The sequence below is a fragment of the Cebus imitator genome, unplaced genomic scaffold (assembly GCF_001604975.1).
Source record: "Cebus imitator isolate Cc_AM_T3 unplaced genomic scaffold, Cebus_imitator-1.0 Scaffold14, whole genome shotgun sequence".
In the NCBI taxonomy this organism is placed as follows: Eukaryota; Metazoa; Chordata; class Mammalia; order Primates; family Cebidae; genus Cebus; species Cebus imitator.
The window spans coordinates 455,722-477,141 of record NW_016107329.1 but is presented as its reverse complement, the minus strand read 5'-3'; the positions used below and the strand labels follow the sequence as shown (position 1 = coordinate 477,141).

At 38.2% G+C, this 21,420-nt stretch overlaps 1 protein-coding gene across 1 annotated transcript in view; it reads left to right on the top strand.

Annotated features, from left to right (window-relative positions):
* Nucleotides 1-21,420, top strand: part of LOC108284379 — a 100,542-nt gene that overhangs the window by 47,988 nt on the left and 31,134 nt on the right. The window contains exons 3-4 of the mRNA XM_037729355.1: nucleotides 1,080-1,233; nucleotides 2,103-2,776. Coding sequence (XP_037585283.1) covers nucleotides 1,080-1,233; nucleotides 2,103-2,776 — 828 coding nt within the window. The remainder of the gene's footprint in view (nucleotides 1-1,079; nucleotides 1,234-2,102; nucleotides 2,777-21,420) is intronic.

Here is a 21,420-nt window from a genome sequence, read left to right as displayed (position 1 = left end):
TTTTCCTTAATGGAAACCAAGAGTAGTCACTCTTAATGTTCTATGGGACTCATTTCAGTGAATTGAAACAACACACACACTCAATAGCCATTTAGTTAGTTATTTTCGTTCTCCCTATAGACATCTTTCCCTTTTTAAGCAGGACCACAGCAACCCAACACAAATACACACTCACCAAAAATGGAAGAAAAGAGACATATGAAACAGAAAATAAAGAGGAAGAGGCAGAGCAAAATAAATAGCATGCCCTTTACCCTCACTTTTGCTGTTTTATGAGTGACTAGGGATTGCAGGTTTCTAGCAAAATCACTCTGGGATATTCCTTTTAATGACTGTAGCATTTGTTGACGTAACATAGCAAAGTGTGAAAAACAAACTTCCAGAAGTACATGTTTTAATATTAAATGTGATATACCCGATCCTAAAGCCAATGATGCCTGCCTTATATCTAAATCTGCATACTCCCATTAGGTTGCATTTCCTTCCCCAAAGGAGACTTGTTGGTAAATATGGAGTGAAGGTAGGAACAGCAGCCCAGCAGTGGCTGCTTCCATTGAGAAGCTGTGGATCCCTTGCTTAGAGCAGAGGGTGCCCAGCCTCCCTGTAATCTGCTGCACTTCCCCCGAGTTGCCTGGTGGCGAGTACTTTACTGCCTATTCCTGAGACAAAGTGTGTTTTGGCTGAGAACTGCTCCCAGGGATGCCTGTGTAGTGTGCCTGCCCTCTTTCCAGCTCTAAAGCAGTCACTGGAGAAGAAGGTGGTTGCAAGTCTCTTGATTACCAAATGAGTCTTCTTTCCCCCTTGCTTCACACTGAATTTTGCGAAGTCTAGTTTGAGCATTTCTTTTTCTTTAGCTGCCTGAGCTGATAGGCAAAGCAGTGTAAAGGGAAGGGGAGAAAAGTAAGAAGCCTGGAGCAAGAGCTGCACTTGGTTCTGCCACTCTGGTGTATCCTAGAAACCACGGAGCCATGTTCATCCAAGCATGAAGTGTCTGTCTCCCAACCTCCCACCCTCCCCCCACATTGTTTTTTCGAGTGCCCTCCACTGCCGCTCTTTCTCTTGGAACCTCACGTTTTCAGTTATCCGAGAGAGAACCACTGTCGGGACACAGACAGAAAATCAAGGGGAGGAGACGGTGGCTGTTGTATTTGAATTTCAGACACAGTTCAGATGGCTTTGCTCCCTGAGAGCTTCTCTGCCCAGGGACGCCAGAAGACGACAGCTCAAATTGGAGTGTCCTGTCTGGCTGCTTTAAGCTGTCACTGGAATAGTGTGACACCCTCCTCTGCCCCTTGTATTTCTGCCCTGACTTCTTCAATATTCTCCTAGGCGTTCATCCTACCCAGCTGCTGTTTTGTAGCAGCTACTGCGGCTGTCATCTCCTCCTCCCAGGGCTGGGGAGCAGATTTGGGAGTGGGGTCTTTCTATCTCACCTGATCGCATCTTCTCTCCTTCCCTTCCCTCCTTTTTGCTCCGTATAGCCTTTCAAAATGACAAACCTACCCTTCCTGGCAGCAGAAGGGAGGATCCTGCAAGTTTGGGTGGACTAGGTGAGGAGTAGAAGCGCCTCCCTCCTCCCTCCACCCCGGGGTTGGGGGGTGGGGGGCCTTGGTGCTGAAGGGATTAGCAGGGAGGGCGGAAACCACCTCACCCTCCAACCGCTGCTGAGAGTTTCTGTGCACCGGGAACCACGTTAAGACCAAGAAGCCCCAACCAAGCCGCGGAAGCCTCGGGAACCAGCGAGTTGCATCTAAGAAAAAGCACCCCGATGTTCCTGCAATTCCACCTGCTTTGGCTCAGCCTCTTAGCACCCCACCCCTGCAATCCATCTTAGCTTGCTTGCTTATGATTTTAAAATCATTATTATCTATACATTTTGTTTCTTTCTGAAGAGGTACATCAGGAGGGGGACCACATAGGTGGAGGGGGTGTAGCGGGGTGGGAACGGAGCGTTTGATTAGAGATCTCAGGGGAGAAGATTGGTCTCTCCAGATGCTGATTTCCAAAGCACTTGACAATCACCGGCAGAAGCCCAGAGCGGGCGGCGCCGGCGGCCGCACCGGCCCGGGGGCAGCTGGAGACCGGCGCTGAGTCCTGCCCAGCGCTACCCAGACCGACGGACGCACACAGAACCTGCCGGGACCCGCCCTCCAGCCCGTGCCCGCCCAGGGAGCCCAGCCCGCTCTACCTCCCTCCCGGGAGGCGGGCAGGGCGAGGAAGCAGCGCGAGTGGCGGTGGCGACCCCCGCGAGGGCTCCAGCGACCAGTGGTGACCGGCAGCGCCCGAAGCCACGGTCCCGCTCTCCACTTGGACACGGCCAAGCAGCAGCGGCCACGACCTCCGGCTCCCCGGGATCGTCCGGCTGCGCCCCGGGCACATCTGCGCTCCTGGCCCCTCACCCTGAGGAGAGGGCGATGGGTCCCAGTCGGGACTGAGCACCCCTTCCCGTCTCCCCAGCCCCGCCTAGCGCCCCCTCCTTTGCCCCGAGGGCAAGCCCAGGTCTGCGCCGCCACTTTCCCCTCCGGTGCCCCAGGCTCGCCGTCCTCCTGCGCCCTCGCTCCCCGGACCCGTTCAGGGGCCACCATGGCCGCGGCCATCGCCAGCGGCTTGATCCGCCAGAAGCGGCAGGCGCGGGAGCAGCACTGGGACCGGCCCTCTGCCAGCAGGAGGCGGAGCAGCCCCAGCAAGAACCGCGGGCTCTGCAACGGCAACCTGGTGGATATCTTCTCCAAAGTGCGCATCTTCGGCCTCAAGAAGCGCAGATTGCGGCGCCAAGGTCTGTGGGGGTCACGGTCGGGAGGTGCGCCTCGGGTCACTCCCTCCCCGCATGGACTGAGCTTCCCCAGGCTCCTTCTCTCCCTGGGTCTCCCCGTCCACCCCGGGCCCGGCCTCCCCAGCACCCCAGGCGGGCACCGTCCTGGGGATCCGGGAGTCCGCTGTGGGGCAACCTGTAGCCACCGAGAAGTGCAGCCACCGTAGCTGGCAAGTTGGCTGCTAGTCGCCAGTGGCACCTGCCCTACTTGTCCCTGCGGGCTGGGCTCTGGGAAACCTGTTTCCACTGAGTCTTGGCTTCCCTGGAGGAAGGGGTCTGGCTCTGGAACGCGTGGCACCCCTTTCCTGCCACACCCGGGGTCGCGCCGTGGCTCCTCGCAGTCTGATCTGAGCTGGCGGGGGTTTCCATGGGGTGGGCCTCACTTGGTCTCTGGGGTCTCCTGGAAACCTCCCGGGTTCCCAGACTTTGGCCAAGTGTGGGGATCCTGGCTGTGCCCCCAGCGGGGGTTGCTGTGGAAGGAGTGGAGGGTGTGTGAACTATGGCTGAGGTTTAGCAGTAGATACCTTAGTGCGCAGCCCTGGCTCTGCAGCCCTTCAGTCAAAGCCTGGGTTGGGGACAGGGGCGCAGGAGTCTGAGGAAAGAGTCTGAATTCTGGGGAGCGGGTCGGGGGGGAGGTAGAGGTCCCTAATATATGTCAGCTATAATTGAAAAACTGGTGAACTGCCTGAGACACAAGCCGCTACTATATAAAGGTGACTAGAATAGTTACCGTACTACAGGTATTTGTTTGAGAAACTAGTACCTAGGGTGACCTTCTTTCGCTGCCTTTGAAATGCCAGGGTCTGAGAAGGCGTCCTTCTCAGGAGCCAGGCGCTTTTGTCTCTCTCTGCCTGTCTCTGCATCCAGTTGCTAAGGCTGGTTGTTTTGAGAGCATGCGGCGTGTTCGGTGGGGAAAATAGACATTGCTGGCTTTTCATAACCAAGTGGGGTTGGTAGGAAACACTGAAGAATATATTTACGTTAATGGGAGTGCATGTTTGCCCAGCACATTACATTCTCGGCTCCCAGCTGTATTTGTTTTAAATGCCCTGTTGTTCCAAAGACCGGGGATAGAAGCATAAGCTATACATGTGTTTGCGAGTGAGTGAGTGAGTGTGTGTCCTTACATTTGCAAATTGATGACCAAAAGTTTTGATCCTTTTTATTTGTTGTTGTTTAAAAAAAGGCGAATGCTAAATATTTTAAAAGGACAATTGCTTGTTGTCACATTTAAGAAATTGGAGATTACTTGCTCTTACTATTAAGCTTAAAAGGCAAAGACAGGAAGAAAATCAGAATGGAAGTTCTGTTAGAGAAAGAAAATATAAATAAAATAGGGACTTCTTGTTGGAGAATTTGGGGTTAATCATATTTTCAGACCAGTGCCTAGAGCCTTATCCAGTTCACCTTGGTGTAATGAGACCAACTCGACTGCCTTAATCACTGTTGATAGATGGAGGATCAACCCATTATGACTTAAATTGTGCTTTTCCCCCTATGTCACTAAACAGACTCTCTTTTCGGATATGGTTTCTACCACATAGAGCTCCAAATTGGCTGTCTACTTAAAGTAAACTAACACACTATCTACTAAATAAGCTAATTTTAACATAAACAATGATTAAAACTTATTGTGTTTATTCCTTAAGAATATAGTCAATAGATTATTTTATAAATATGAATAATAAATGTTTTGTGCCATATTGGGTGGTGAAGGAGGATTTGCTATACACTTGATGAATTTTAAGTTGGGGGTTTACATTTTTTATCAGTGTAGAAAGATATCTGAGTTTTCTAACAGCCCATTTCTCTATTTTCAACCCTGACTGCTCTCTTGGTAGTCCTGATTTTGAAATGATAAGCAATCTTCAATGTTCTGTAAGAAAAATATATTTGAGGTCATTTTCCTACCTTACTTTTGACAGGAAAATTGAAGAGAAGATGTGTTACAAAGAAATATGATGAGAATTTTTTATTCTTATATTTCTTATCTATAAATATATATATTCTTCAGTGGAGAAAAATAGATATAGCTTTTGAGTATCCAAAAAGGATTAATTTATTAGCGTCACTGATTTTAAACAAAACAAACATTAAGACTTTATGTTATATAAATTATATATTGACATATAAAGATGTGCTTTCATGTTATTATATGTAACATTTATTTAATTAAATATTATTTTAGGACATTTTTAAGCATATTAGCTTCTTCTTACACAGTCTTTACATAGGGAATTGCCCTCAGAAAATATTAAAAATCATATTTGTTAATGTAAAGATACAACTTTTAAACTGATGGGTTTCTATGTCTTTAGAGTTGAAAATAATTAATATAACAATTATTGAATCATTACAATCTGTCAGAGCCTGTTGCAGGTATTATATATGTACAGCAGTGAATAGAAGAGTTGAAATTCCTGTCATCAAGGAACTCACAAACAAGGGGTAGGGAGTCATTGCCTATGGAAAGAACAAATTAATAAGAAATTATAAAATTCAAAGTCCTGTAAAGCATGAAGAGGGCTGGGATAAAGAATTATAGGGGAGAGAGGGCTGGGGAGAGGGATCTAATTAGATAAAGTAGTCAGGGTGGGTAACACTGGCATCCACAGGTTGAGAGCTGACAGGTAAGAAGGATGCAGAGGTTTTAAGAGGAGGTGGAAGGAGCAATGTGTGTGCAGAGACCTTGAGGTGGAAAAATTCTTGTCCCATTGGGAGAAAAAAGGGGCATAGAAATTTTAAGCACATTATCAAGTAGAATATATTTTGATATGCTTGCAAACAGAATAAAGAATAGCTCCACATTTTGTGTTTTGGGGAAGGGTAATAGGCATTTTTTAAATGTAGGGTTTTAAAAATTCCTTTACTAAGTAGTAATTTATTTTAAATGTAGAGTTTTAAAAATTCCTTTATTAAGTAGTAATTAGGTAGTAATGTATTACTACTTACTACTTAAGTAGTAAGTAGTAATGAAAAGAGTATTGAGTTGGAGCCCTATACCCACACACATTCCTATCTCCATCACCCCTACCCCCATAGAAGAGTGATGTTTATACCAGTTGACTTGCTCTTACGAAGAACAGAAATTTGCAAGATGGCTATTAATGGTGTGGTAATACCATGACTGTAGCCCACCTTTCCGAATCCAGCTCCATGTACCCTCTCCTGACCTTCACAGATTTCAAACACAGTTCAATCCCATTCCCCCACACACACCCCCAAAATTAGTCATATGCTTTCAAGTCTTTTGTTCCTGCTTTACTGTGTGCTTAGCATCTTCTCCTCACTTCTACATTCACCTGTTGAAATTATGAAATTACTCTCATTTTTAAAAGCTGAGAGAAAATGCCATCTCCTCTCAGAAGCCTTCCCTTATTGGATAGAATTAAAAGTAATTCTCCTGTGGCATTTTATACCTCACTGTTGTTGTTTATACCTGATCATAATTAATTCAGTACACATGTTCAACTGATTGTAGGTAAGAAGTAAAGTCTGCATTTTCTGCATCTTCATAGCCTCTCAAATCTTGATAGAGTCTTTGCCGTATACTGGGTTCTCCTCATTGCCCTTGGATTGGAGTGAAATAAGGAAGGTCAACCGGCCCAAGCTAAAAAAGAAAGTATCCTTGAACCAGAGTGATCTAACTAGATAATTTTAGACATAAAAATACTTTTCAAATTTTATACACTTTTTACTTTCCCTAAATAAATATAATTATACCTTTTTACAAAGAATTAGAGGGATTACATATTTGTGGGTTATTTATAAGAATGCAAGAATATAAACAACCTCATTTTAAAGCTTAATTAATATATGAACACAGATATGTAGAATATATATTGATTTATTCAAGGAAAGGGGAATTAACAAGGAAATCAACAGTTTGCAAATAGTTTTGTTATCTGGAGTCTTAACAAAAAATGAAAACTGAAGTAGAAACTGATTACAAGGATGTATAATGAACATTGTATCCCCAAAAGTGTTACGTTTTTATAATGAATTTTTCAATCAGACAAGAACCGTAACTGTTCACAAGAAAAAAAAAACCTTTCTAAATCTTTGGCATGGCTGCTAATGCAGTTGTTTCTCGAGATTTACTTTTTTGGGGGCTGTGATCATAACAGCTATGGTATTAGGTGTCATGTATGTTTAATCAGTAAGTACATGAGTTTCTTACTAACATTTTAACAAAATAAATTACAGTGTAAATAAGGAATGGAAAGTGAGATGCTTAAAATGTGTTTTCAAGTTAATGCATAATATAAAATGCAGAAATGTATGTACACCTACATAAACAAAACTGCTTTGCTCCAGTGTGACAGTGAAATTCATTAGTTATCCTAAGAATAGTGTCCTTCCTTTTTACAAGGTGCTGTGTAAGGAAAGAAGTGTCCACCCTCTCAGAAAATAATCAACAGCAAATAGTTATCCAAAAACCACTGCTTTTGGTGCTACTGTTTCGTGTCATTACCATGTGCACATACAATGACCACATGCTTGTTTACTTTGGCTGTTTAGGTTAAACTAAAAGAAGGGAACTTTTTTTTCAAAGTTTTTTTTTTTTTTTTTTTTTTTTTTGGAAGGTATTTTTTCTTTGGTTTTGGTTCTCTAAGGTCATACCCACTGGAGTCACTATACATTAATACCTACATATTAATAGCTGTCACTAACTTTTTGATAATTGTAATTTTATTATGTGTTTTTTGTATTAAGCTTAGATCAAATTGTGGTATTCTAAATGAAAATGTTAAGTTTTTTTGTTTTGTTTTAACAAGGGGCATATTGTAAATGCCGTTTCTAAGGGGGAGATCTTATGAGAGTATTACTGGATTGGTCAATGAAACAACGTTAGAGACAAAAAGGTATTCATTGTTTATACATTTTTTTCCTGTGGCTTGTTATGATTTCACAGTCCATATTTGCTACAGGTTTCTGAAAACGTCTAATACCTCAGTAGTTCAATAAGTAAAGTGTAAAATAGTGTAGCAGGTTAGGTATAATATAATTAAAAACAAATAACATGATTTGCTTTCGGTTGAGTTATATCCATAGATTGAGTTGAATATATATATATATATATATACCAAAAAAAATACTTAAAAGTTTATGGCCAGTTTCTTTACCAATTTCTTCTAGTGAAGAAATATTTTGGCTTTTCCTAACAAGATTTCAGATACACCAAACCTTCTGTCCCAAAGTTACCATAATAATTATAGGTTTCACTTTACATTTTGAATTTGAATCCTTTTACATTTAGCCCCAAACTTCTGATTTTTGTTAGTAATTCCATTGTCTATGTTACTGTGAGAAAAAATATTTTCAAATTCATCAAGAACCTCTCTTCTCTTTGGTGTAAAATTATTTCTTCTAAATTTTATTTACTTATTTTTTTAAAAATGGTAGAAATTTAAAAGGAAAGCTTTCTAAATATGATTTATCTATTTAGTTATAGAATTCTATATTTTTCCTAGATATAATTTTTATTAATTTCTTCCTATTGAGAAACTTTAGCCAAAGAGGACTATGATATTTAGATTATACAAATGTTATGTACTATTTCAAATATTGTTTTAGCACCCAACAACTAAATCACACACACACACACACACAGACACACACACACACACACACTGGTGAATCCAAATTTGTAAGAGACCGTTTCAGGATGCCAATGCAATTTAGAGCCAGTTACAGTGTTTGCATTAGAAAACAATTAATTTAGTAGTTTTTAATCTATAGTGGTCCAGCATTCACTTTAAGAAACTCAGGTCACATGAAAATGTCACCATTTGATGTTTACTGGGGTAACAGGGTAACAGCAGGGATGGGTAGAAATCCAGACACAGTGTCTACACCGTTTTATAATAGTTACTACTTTGCAATTCAGAAAAATGTCTCCTTTCATAAAATTGTATTTTGTAATTTCTTTTGTGGAATGTGTGTTTCTCCCTATGATTTTATAGTTTTTGATATTGGGATTGATAGGAACCCATATTGTATCACCATAGGGAATGGCCACTTCAAAGTCTTTGTCTCATCAGTATGTGGTATACAACTAACACTTCACAAGTACTTGTTGAATGAATGAAACATACCATATTTGTCAGGACATACATGCAGCAGAAGCACAAAATACCGGTTGAGATCAATGAACATATAGCAATGACTATAATTGGGTAATTATTAATGCATTTAACAACTACCTGCATGGCACTCTGTGTCAATTGAGCACTCTTTAATCTTCACAACAAACCCATGTGATAGGTACACTACATTATCCATCCCTTAATACACTAAATTATTATCCAGTAATGGGTAATGCACGTAGATTATCCATTCATTCATTTTACAAATGAGGAATCTGAAACAAAAATAAAAAGCTTGCATAGCTTTAAAGAGTGGGGCTGGGATTAGGAGAAGGTCAGCTAACTGGTTAGTCCAACTGCCTGCCTACTATTTGCCTGCACTTACACAGCTGATTTTGGCTAAAGAAAAATACACAGACACATTGGTCCTACTTTAAATTCATAGTCAATAACCACAGGGGGCTTTTTAAAAATCCATTTTCATTTAGCTAGATCATATGTTTTACCTTCTCTTCAAATCTCTTGTCTCCTCTCTCATTTCTACTCTCTGCTATGTCCTTACTTCTATTTGTCTGAGGAAATAGAAATAATAAGAAATATATTCACATACTCCACAACTGCTTTTATATGCCTATCTGCAGATCGGTCCATTTACTCCTCTTTTTATTTTTTTACTGAACTTGGGGATAAACTCTTAGTGCTGTAATCTAAGATCAAGACCTCCTCGAATTTAGCATTAGATCCTCTCTCCTACTCAGGGATATCAATCCAATAATTTTCCTTTCTTCTGCATCATCCTACTATATTATCCCACATCCTCCTGTATTATCCTCACCAGCATTTAAATACCTCTAATATTTAGAACATCTTGAATAATTATCGCATCTTAAAAAAGAATCCCCTCTTGATCATGCATTTCTCTCTAGCTATCGAATTAATTGTCCGTTTTTGGCAAAACTCTTTGAAAGAGAAGTTGCGACTCCCCTTCTCCCATACCTTCTTGGATCCTTTCTAATCAGGTGTTTGTCCCTACCAACAAACTAGTCTTGTCAAGATGATACATGAGCTGTAAATGGTCAAACTCAATGTTCTGTTTTCAGTCTTTATCCTGCTTATACAGTATTTAACATTCAAATTGTCATAATAAATTTGTATTTTTTACTATAAAGTGGTAAAGTTAGCATCAAAATACTATTAACCTACCATTTACCAAACCAGTACTCTTTAAGTGGTCATCTTTTTTGAGTGACAATATATTTGGGTTTCTAATTGAGTGTATTAATATGTTAACTATTCCATGTGACTTGATGTTCAGCCAAACACTATTAGTACTCAGTTGGTATTCAGGTACCATTAGAAGGTGTTTGGTGTTTGGTGATGCTTGGTGTTTGCTTACTTGGGAAGAATATTCCTTTCATTACATGTATTTGTGTTTGGACAGAGTGACTTGTCTCTATAAAACAGAGGAAGATGAATGGTCTTTCTGAGAATTAGTCTTTACATTTAAATATAATAGATTTGTGATTAAGCAATTGCTGTTTTTCAGACTCCTTAATTACTATCATAACAAATAATAATTGGCAAATTAAAATATTGGTTAATTTGCTTAATGATAAATATCACTCAACTTCAAGCATTATATAGGAAGAAATAGTTATAAACTTTCGAAGGGCCATTTACCATAGTTCATTTTCTCTATGTGGAATGTTTTCATGGATACATTTGCTTCTTATTTTTATTCTTAAGGGTTTCAAGTAGTGCTAATATGTTCTACTTCTTCTATATCTACCTATTACATAGAGACACATAATTAAGATAATGTTTTGCATTTGTGATTTTAGTTTTTCTATGTTAATTTTTGTCAAGATGACCAACAGCTTCTAAGGAGTAAGCAAATGGTAAAGAGCTGGCAATTAGAGTAGAGGAACAAATTTACAGAGTAATATTACCTCTTCCAGTGAGATTTTCCAGGGGTACATGTAACTACTGGGCTCAATGACTAGACACGAATGCAGTATCTTTTTTCAGGAAGCTCTTGAATGATGGATAGATAGTTGCTTGTTTGTTTTCTTTAGAATCCAATAATTCTCTTTCTTTCGAAAAGGCCTTTAAAATAGTTCAAATCTCATTGCTTAATGTCTTTTTATTCCACCACATGCCTCATTTTTTCTCTTCGAATTTCTGTAAATATTTCCTGCTTATTCTCGGATACATCATGCCCTTTAAATATTTGTTCATGGCTTTTTTATTCTTCTTACCATTTGGCCAACTTACAATTGTTTAACTCTATTAATCTTTCTGCATAAGTAAATGCCACCAGCACCTTAATCATTTCTGTGGCTTAGATTGTTCAATAATTACCTTATCTGTATTCCAGCAAATGAGATGACTGCTGTTTTCATGAAGAGAATTTCATGCTGAGGCCAAACTTGGGGTAGGGAAGACTGAATGCATTTGCTGTCTCCCTTCTCTCTTAGGTGGGGTCTGATTTGAATACAGGGATGAAGATATTGGACAAATCTATGCTAGGTAGAAGCAGTCTTACTGGTTTCATACCTAATGAATTAGAGGAAAATATAGGGAAAGTAACCAAACATCTTCTTTGAATCTGCTTGGATTAGAAGCGTTGTATACCACATCTCATGCTTCTCCCAACAACAGGGCGTAGTTGGTATTATTTTTATTTCATGAATGAGAGGAAGTGAAGTAATTTTTCCAGGAACTCATAGTGGTGAGGGGTATATTTGAACACAGATCTGACTGAGATAGGGTACAGTTTTAGAATTAACTAATCCTAAATCATAATAAATGTCAGCATTAGATTCTAGTGTCTTCCTGGCTGCACCCCTGGAATGGGCTAGAATGTCAACCACAAGGTTTCCTCTGTTCATTCCTACAAATTTAACATGAGAGAACATGAGGCAGAAACTGGGACAGTAATGTTACAAATGATAACCACTTTGCAGAAAAGAGCCTTCTCCAGCTCTGCCTCCACTTCTTTCTGTTCAATGCTTGACATAGTAGTTTAAAAAGCTGTACAGGACAGCAGAGTTCAGGCACATCTGTTCCATCATCTCTTAGACTTTCCTTTTAGAGTAAGCCACTAAAAAGGGTGAGGCAAGGCTGAAGTTTTCCTATAAGGTTTCGAGTGTTTCATGTTTGTCCAACTTTTATTTTTGACATCCCAATGCCTTTGCATTTTGGAAAATTATAAAAGTTACAAAAGTTGCTGAAGCTTCGAGAATATGGCACTAATGAGCAAAGGTTTCCTGCTCCTACACTGCTGCTGCTGAACGGACACAATTTTTATCATTAGAAATTCCCCTGGTGTCCAAGCACTCCCATAAATGTTACCGATTTTACTTTCTGCATGGTTTATTGTTGTATAGTCAAGTGTGGGATTTTCTTTTGCCTCATGGGTAGTAGTTATAAGGAATTCTGCAGCAGAATCTCCCCAGGAACCTTAGTTTACAAGCTAAGTATTTCCGTTTGTTCACTTTTTGAAAAAGAAAACAGCACTTTGCAACATCCGTTTTTAAGCACTAACTAGTGTCATCATAATTGGCTAAACTTACGTTGCTATTCCTTTTATTTTTAAATTTTCTGCAAAATTCTCATTGGCATCTCCTGAGATTGGCCCGTTGATTTTTTTTTTCTTAAAAAGTGAATATAAGAAAATACCCTAAATCTCACCTGCATTGTGTCTCACACATTTCCATCAGTATTATTCACCACTATCCTTAATAGAATCCAAAGGTCCACACACAACTGCCACCATCCATGCTGTGGTGGATGCTGGAAAAGCCCTGGACACAGACACAGAACACTCTGGGTCTCATCTTGCCACAAGCTGGCTGGAAAACTTGGGCAGGTCTGTCAACATGCAGAGACCTCTGTGCAATGACTCCATTGAACAAGACAATTTGAGAGACACCTCTCAGCTTTAAATTCTTCTTTTGCACACTGTGTAGAGTCCCTCATGAATTAGGTCTTAGAATATTGAGGCAGAAGTGTGTTTCTTTGCCACAGGAATTATGTGTTACATTAAAAGACCATCTACATTGTGGTTTTAATTTGTAGGATGGACACCTTAAAAGTCCTGACTTCAACACTATGCAATCTATGCAGGTAACAAAATTGCACCTGTACTCCATATACTTACACAAACAAACACAAAAGACCCTCTGGAGATGAGAACTGTCCTCTGGATGGTGACAGTCTATGTTGAATAGACTCGCTGTCCCTGCCTCACCCCCTTGCTTTAGGGTTGGCTTTGACTCCATGCTTCCTGTTGGCTGCTCATTAAATGCAGCCTGAAAATAGGTGGTTAATCATCTTTGTATTTTCTATAGATTCTATACATTTGTGGCACACAGCCCTCCCTCCTTCCCTACAGTCACCCTACTCTATATTTAGGCATATAAAAGCTATAATTTTCCTACGTTCACAGATTTGAAAAAAAAAAAAAGCCTACCCAAGTCTCCACTGAAAGTCTGTTTAATGCCTCCTAGCATTTATAGAACTCAATTCTTCCAGACACTTTGTTTTATCTTAACAAGTCTCATTATTTTCTTCTAGAGTTGGAATCTGCACAGACTTATTTTTCAAAGACCTACAGCTTGTTTACATAAGAGCAGTCACACTAGGTGCAAAGTTAAAACCCATTTAAAGAGAATAAAGCTTCAACGAGGAAATATGGAAATAATGACAAGCCTGGAAAAAGAGGTCTAATTAACATGAATGACCCAACACACAACACACACACATGCACATGCACACAACGTGCACACACGCACACATACACACACACACACACAAAATTAGAGTCCCCACAACTCTCGTCTGTAATTTAAATGAATATCAAATTGCCTCATAGCAATTTCAGATCTTCAGTCTGAAGTTCTGGTAGGTGATATTGAACATATTCCTCAACAACAGCATGGCATGCTCCTAAATAATCTTCTCCTTATAATCTTCTTTCTGTCCATTCCTAGCTTTTATTTCTCTTCTAAAAGGCCTTTCTTTTATTTTGATAAGAAATCCTTTCAGTATTTCTCAAGCAAGACTACAATTGAAGACACAAAAAATTCCTAGAATGTATATATATATATATATATATATATATACTTTGCTGTTAGTATAATAACACCAGCTTTCTTTGGTTTAGTATTTGCATGGTGATTATTTTTTATGTTTTTAACTTTTCTGTGTTTTCATATTTAAGGTGAACATCTTGTAAGCACAAGTTTATTTTGTCTTGGTTTAGTTTTTATTTCTAACTCACTCTCATAATCTGTGACTTTTAAGTGAATTATTCAGTCTATTTACATTTAAATAAATTATTAATATAATTGAGTTTAAATCTACCATCTTATTTGTTTTCTATTTGTCCTATCTCTTCTGTGTCCATTTTACTTTGTTTTCTTGTATTGTTTATTTATCAAGAATTGTTTTCACTATTTTTCACTATTATTACTTGTGGCTTCAAAATATATTACAATATACTTTAGCAATTACCTGGAGAGTATCATATTTAATATTGACAATAGATTCTGATATAAATTTGAATACTTACCACCTTGTATGAAAATACTGGGACCTTAGTAGACTTTGTCAGTCTCACTAGTTTTTGTCCCTTATCGCCAGCCCTGCTTTTGTTTTTATGTATACATAAAACACATCATAAATTATTTTTAATATTTAATACTACATTTAATGCTTATTTAGTTATTTACCCTTTCCATTGCTTTTTATCCCTTCTTACATTTTTGTATTAACACTTGGGAGGTTTGTTTTTTACCTCTGTTTAAATATTGATTCATTCATTCATTCGTTTTAGTGCAGCCTACTTGTGATGAATTCTGTCAGTTTTGTTTGTATGAACATTTCTTTATTTGCCTTTCTTTTGGGTGGATTGAGGTTTTTCCTGGGCTTAGAATTGTAGACTGAAAGTGTCATTCCTTTGTCCTCTATCTTCTTGGAAATTCAGCTGGAATCTTATTGTTACTCATTTGAAGTTAGTACATGTATGTGTTCCTTTATCCCCTGGCTACTTTTAAGATTCTCTTTTATGTCAGTAATCTTATCAGCATGGTGGTTTTATTTGTATTTAACTTGCATGAGGTTTGCAGCAGAGTCTAAATCCGGGATGGTTTTTAAAAATGTCTCCAAATATTCCTTCACCGTTACCTCACTTCTCTCACGTTTGTCGTTCTAGACTTGAATTACATTTATATTAGGCATTGTCATAATGTCCCACATGTTTTTACTCCCTTTTAAAGATTTGGTACATTTTTTATGTTCTGTGATTTAGGGTGGCTATTTTCAATTAAAACATTTTAAAATTATTTATTCTTTTCTTGCTGTTGAACTCATCCATTGAATTTTTCTTTTCAGTCTTATATTTTTTCCAGTTTTAAAACTTCCTTGGATTAATTCAGCTTTTTGGTTATATCGCCATCATTTACTTGATTTTCTTGGACATACTAATTATAGTTATTTTAAAATCTGTGTCTGTTAACTCCTATATGTATTTATTTATTTTTTTTTAATTGTTCCTTTTGGTATCTTTGGCAATTTTAGTAGTTTTTAATTGAGTATTGGACATTTTAGAGAGAAAACTATAGAAGCTGTGATTTTATCTTCTTTGAAAAGGTTTTTTTCTTTTAATTACAGTAGGAACTGAAAATTCCAATTTACTCTAGTATGAAATATATTTGAAATTGGCTTTCATGTGTATGTGTGTGCTAGCTTGTCTATTTCTAGTTTGGTTTTTGGCTAACGTATAGTTTATAGGGGCTCCAACTGAAAACCTGGATGTTTACCAAGGCTACTCTTTATTGGCAAGCCCTAAACTCCAATTTTTGTCTCCTTAGCATTGTAGATTGCCAAAAGCTTTGCTCTGATTCTCAGCTTTTTGCCTTCCTCCACTTTTGAAGCCGCAAATCCTTGAGAGAAAGAGTAATGTACAACACAGTGCTCATCTCCGTATGTTTTCCTTTTCTTCCAAATGTTGGCCCCTTAATTCCTGGTTGCCTTGGAAGCTCTCCAGTGGCATCAATCAATTTTCTTTCTTTTTATACTTCTTCTTCTTCTTTCTTCTTCTCCTTCCTTCCTTCCTTCCTTCCTTCCTTCCTTCCTTCCTTCCTTCCTTCCTTCCTTCCTTCCTTCCTTCCTTCCTTCCTTCCTTTTTTTTTTGGAGACAGAGTTTCACTCTTCTTGCCAAGGCTGAATTGCAATGGCACGATCTTGGCTCACTGCAACCTCCGCCTCCTGGGTTCAAGCGATTCTCCTGCCTCAGCCTCCTGAGTAGCTAGGATTACAGGCCTGTGCCACCAAGCCCTGCTAATTTTGTGTTTTTAGTACAGATGGGATTTCTCCATATTGGTCAGGTTGGTCTTGAACTCCCAACCTTAGGTGATCTGCCCACCTCGGCCTCCCAATCTTTTCTTATTTTTAAAAGTATCTAGCTTTCACATTTGTTAGGAATGTTGGTCTTATGCTTAATAGTTGGTTATAACTAGCAGTGAAAATTTTAAATCATAACTCTCAGAGAAACTGGCTATTAGGAAATGTTATTTCCATTTTGGGTTCCTATTTTTTAATCATAGAAAGAATGTCAAATATCTTGGCAAAAATAGAGAGGATTTTTTTGTCATGTAAAGCTCATGACCAAGTCTTCAGCTCCAAATTTTTATGTAAATTCTTTGGCATTTTTGGAAGAAAAATATTGGCTAGCTTTATTCTTTGATTTGATCTTTCAGAACATTATCCACCCTAAATCCATATTCCATTCTAATTTTTAATAAAATCTGGGACAAAGATGGGTATTTTTGTCAATATTCGTTTCTGGTTATATATATATATATATATATATATATATATATGTGTGTGTGTGTGTGTGTGTGTGTGTATAAAATACGTTTTATTACAGGCTGATTATCTCTTACCTGAAAGGCTTGGGACCAGAAGTGTTTCAGGTTTCAGATTTTTTTAAATTTTGGAATATTTGCACTATTCTTACTGTTTGAACATCCCTCATCTAAAAATCCAAAATTCAAGGTGCTGTGGCTCATGCGTTTAATCCCAACACTTTGGGAGACTGAGGCAGGTGGATCACTTGAGGTCAGGAGATCAAGACCAGGTTAGCCAACATGGCAAAACCCCATCTCTACTAAAAACACAAAAATTAGCAGAACATGGTGGTACACACCTGTGGTCCCAGCTACTAAGGAGGCTGAGATGGGAGGATCATTTGAACCCAGTAGGCAGAGTTTGAAGTAAGCAGAGATTACACCACTGCACTTTAGCCTGGGCAACAGAGTGAGACTCTGTCTCGAAAAAAATAAAATATAAACTAAATTTAAAATAAAAAAATAATTCAACATGCTTCAATGAACATTTCTTTTGGACATAGCCATTGAACATCATGTCATTGTTCAAGAAGTGTCAGATTTGCAGCATTGTTGATTTCAGATTTTTGAATTAGGAATGCTCAACCTACTGCTAATACTACCATCTGGAATTATTTTAAGACCTTTGTGCTTTGTTGTAAAAATTGGGTTATTCTTTGACTTTCCAAGTTCATTTCCCATCAGCAACATAGTTGTAGATTATCAAACCACCTTTCAGGAGGCTAACACCTATGGCCTTACCTGAAAAAGTGCCTTATAAAGATTTGTGTGTTATCTACTTATGACTTAGCTTTTGAAGTTCACAAGAGAGGCTGAAACAGCATATCTCTTACTCCAGCCTGCTGTAACTCTGAGCAACAGGTATATTCTTACTCGTAAGCACCCTGCAAAGACTGGAGTAGCCCTAACAATAAATCTGAGTATTCTTTCCTTAATCCTGTAGTTCATTGTGATGCTGATGCTAGTGTAGGTCATACCCCAAATAGTCCTCTATTTGCAGAGCTCTTCCACATTAGTACTGTGTGCTTTTCAGTAAGTGACTGTGTGCTTTGGAATAAGCTGCTCTAATCTTAATATCCTTATTTCTCAAGTAAATTTATAATTCTATCTATTCTGCTTAACGCACAAATAAAATTTGAATAAGATAATGCATGCGAGAGTGATTTGTGAATTGTCAAACTCTACGCACATATAATGAGAGGAGCAAACCCAGGACCTGGGTAAATATTTCCATGTGTCTATTGATCGGAGCCATTTTCTTCTCCTGTACACATAATCACATATATCCTGGCACACCATGTTTCTAATTTCATTTCCAGGAATATTCATATAAATCAGTTTGAAAATGTGAAAAAAGATAAAAGTTATACATTATTTATTTCCATGTTTCTTTATTTATGCTTTAGTATGTTTTCCTATGTCTTGCTTAGAAGCAATTTCAATGATTATTAGTTCACTCATTTTATAGATAAAGTTACCTCAAAACATAGATAAGGCCCAAAAAGGTGAAAACCCCTATTATGGTCTCATGGTGAGTCATTGTCAGAGCCTGATGAGAAATAACTCTCCTAATTGGTTTTATTGATTACTGTTGAGGCAGCATAGCATCATGGCATCACTGTAGATGAAGCACACACACAGATATACATGTCTGCCTGCATGCTCGTGGGTACACATATGCACTCAATAAATAATTTTTCTGAGACTGTAAGAAAGGATATATTATAGTTTTTGTCTCTTCTTTTATTCCTAAGTGACAGGAAAGAGGAGATTTCCTTTCCACTCATATTCCCCTCTGTTAAATCATTACTGTTTTCTTTTTGGAGACTTTTGCTGCCTCTCAGCATGTTTTTCTCCATTGTGGAGTCGGATTTATACTATGAGAAAATCTGAATATTAGAACACAAGTCTGATGATATGACCCATAGGTTTGCTGAGGAGTGGCGTAATGGCCAGGAGTGATGCTAGATGAGAGGTAGAATGCACAGAGTGGGGAACATGGCAAACGGAGCTCTGGAGTTCAAGCAAATGCAATGCAAAAGCCATAGCACCTTAGCGTGAATGCCGTCATCTGAAACTCTGTCCTCAGTGGTGTGGGAAGCATTGATTTGGGGCAAGCAAAAGGCAAGATATTTAGTTGATAGTGACTTGATGATATAAACACAAAGTGGGAAAAATGCTCAGAGACTGTTTCTGTTCCACCTTAACAATAAAAAGAAAGGGAAGGGGGGCGGGTCTGGTAGCTAGCAAACTTTGCCAATAGAAATGGATACCCTTAGAGAACCAAGCAGTACATAGGGCTGAGAGCCCATGAGTATATCTTTATGCAGTATCAATTTTAATTATGGCTAAGTATTTAAAAATATTTGATATCAAACCAAACAGATATTTAGTAGAATATAATTGTCAGGATATATAAGTAGAATACAAGATTCCAAAGAAATTCCTGATTACTGGACGATGTTTGAGGCTTCATCCTGCAGGCTCACCAGTAAACATGACTATTTACTTTCCTCTACCATTGAAAGTACTTACATAAAAAAATACCTGAGACTCACTAGAGCATTTTTGTTATAGAATACCTCTAGGAACTCCATGTAACTCTCACAAATTCCTCCCTCCATTTTTGTCTTTTGAAGAACAAACAACTGATGTTCCCTTTTTAACTTTCTAATGCAAAGTATAGAAAGTTGATTTATTGCAAACTGATGCATTCTTGTCTTACATTTAATCTTTTTAAAGTTACTTCTCTTTGGCAGGTGTGTTTGCACCTCAGTGACCCTTCTGATGAGAGTAATCATCTTTCACTTGGTTTTAAAAGGCTTTAAAATTTTGAGTGATTCTTTCCTTAGTGTGAGACAACATGTTACATTCATGTCTAGAATAAGAAGTATTTTTATTGTACCAAATTAACTTTGAATGAATGAACAGAAGTAGGAAGTAACTGGAGGAATGGAGAAGAAATACATAAAGTGCTTTGCCTGGATTTATATACTGAAATTGACATCCTTACTTTGTACTTACAAAGGACTAAAGGCATTTGTAAGAACATTACATTATCAGACTTCAGAAACTGTTGAAAACCCAATGATTTATTTTAAAATGTTACTTATTATACTTTGTAAAATGATCTTTCCCAAACAGTCTTTAGGAGTTTCATGGTATGTAAGCTCTCTGAAGCATATACCCACATTAAGATTACAAGAAAAGGATGTACACCTAGACCTTCATATAAGGAAATCCAGAGATGGATATTAATATTAATACAGTCTCAAAAGTGAAATTACTGAAGATATATTCGGCAAATAATTTAAGAGTTCTAAATTTAAAGATTTGACACACATCTCCGTATTGGATGAACTAACACTCTTTATGTGATTCTTAAATGAGGGCAAAAAACTTTTTCATCTATTTAATTTTGTTGTCTAAGGTTATGGTAGAATTAATATTTTTTCCTTTTTCTATGTTAGGCTTCTCGATACAGTTGCAAATTATACAGGAAAGGCAAGGTTGAAGTTGACTAATAAAGAGCAACAATATATTTGTCAGTTTCAATTACTGACACCATTGCTATTAAGTAGATTTCTCCTCATCTTCCTTCCTTCTTTATTTATTTAATATTACAGTGAAGGAAAACCTTATTATCTGTCCTAAACCATTATAGGATGTTAGAGAAGCTGAGTTTCACATCTGATACTCACTCTACATTAATTACCAATAAAATTTGTCAGTGGGTATATGCTAAGCAGTATAATCTGCTATACAGAGCTTACCGGCAGAAATAGTAGGTTAAAATGGAAGTAGAAGTTTGTCAATTTTGCAGCAGTAGCACTAGGTTTGGGGCAGGACTTTGTGTTTTTGAGACTGCTTCTTTGTACTTAGGACAAGAATGAGTCTCAGTCAGTTCCTCTGATGTGGGAGGAAGTGTTCATTAGACTAATAGATAATTCCTAAGATGCTATCAAACACTAATATTTTATGTCTATGGCCCATACAAGTGGTGTTTCTTCATTTAGAAGCACCAGCAAGCTAAACAAAGTATAATGACAATAATCACACAAAGATGAATTTAAAGTTTTACATCTACCCTCATCCAACCGTTTTCATTTTTCTATCTTCCATAGTTGTATATTTGTGAGTTATTTTAATCACAATGTAGATACAATCCAATCTTAGCAGACTTTGTTAAATCTCAGTCCAGTTAAGGTATACAAAATCACCTTTAAAACTCTAAAGGGCTATTCCAAATGCAAAAGAAGCCTGTTATTATTGGCACTCTTTCTTAAATATCTTTCCATATCTCTACAAGAGAAATTTAATGCTATCCCCATCAAGCTACCAATGACCTTCTTCACAGAACTGGAAAAAACCACCTTAAACTTCATATGGAACCAAAAGAGAGCCTGCATAGCCAAGTCAATTCTAAGCAAAAATAACAAAGCTGGAGGCATCACACTACCTGACTTCAAACTATACTACAAGGCTACATTAATCAAAACAGCTTGGTACTGGTACCAAAACAGAGATATAGACCAGTGGAACAGAGCAGAGGTCTCGGAGGCAACACAACATATCTACAACCATCCGATCTTTGACAAACCAGACA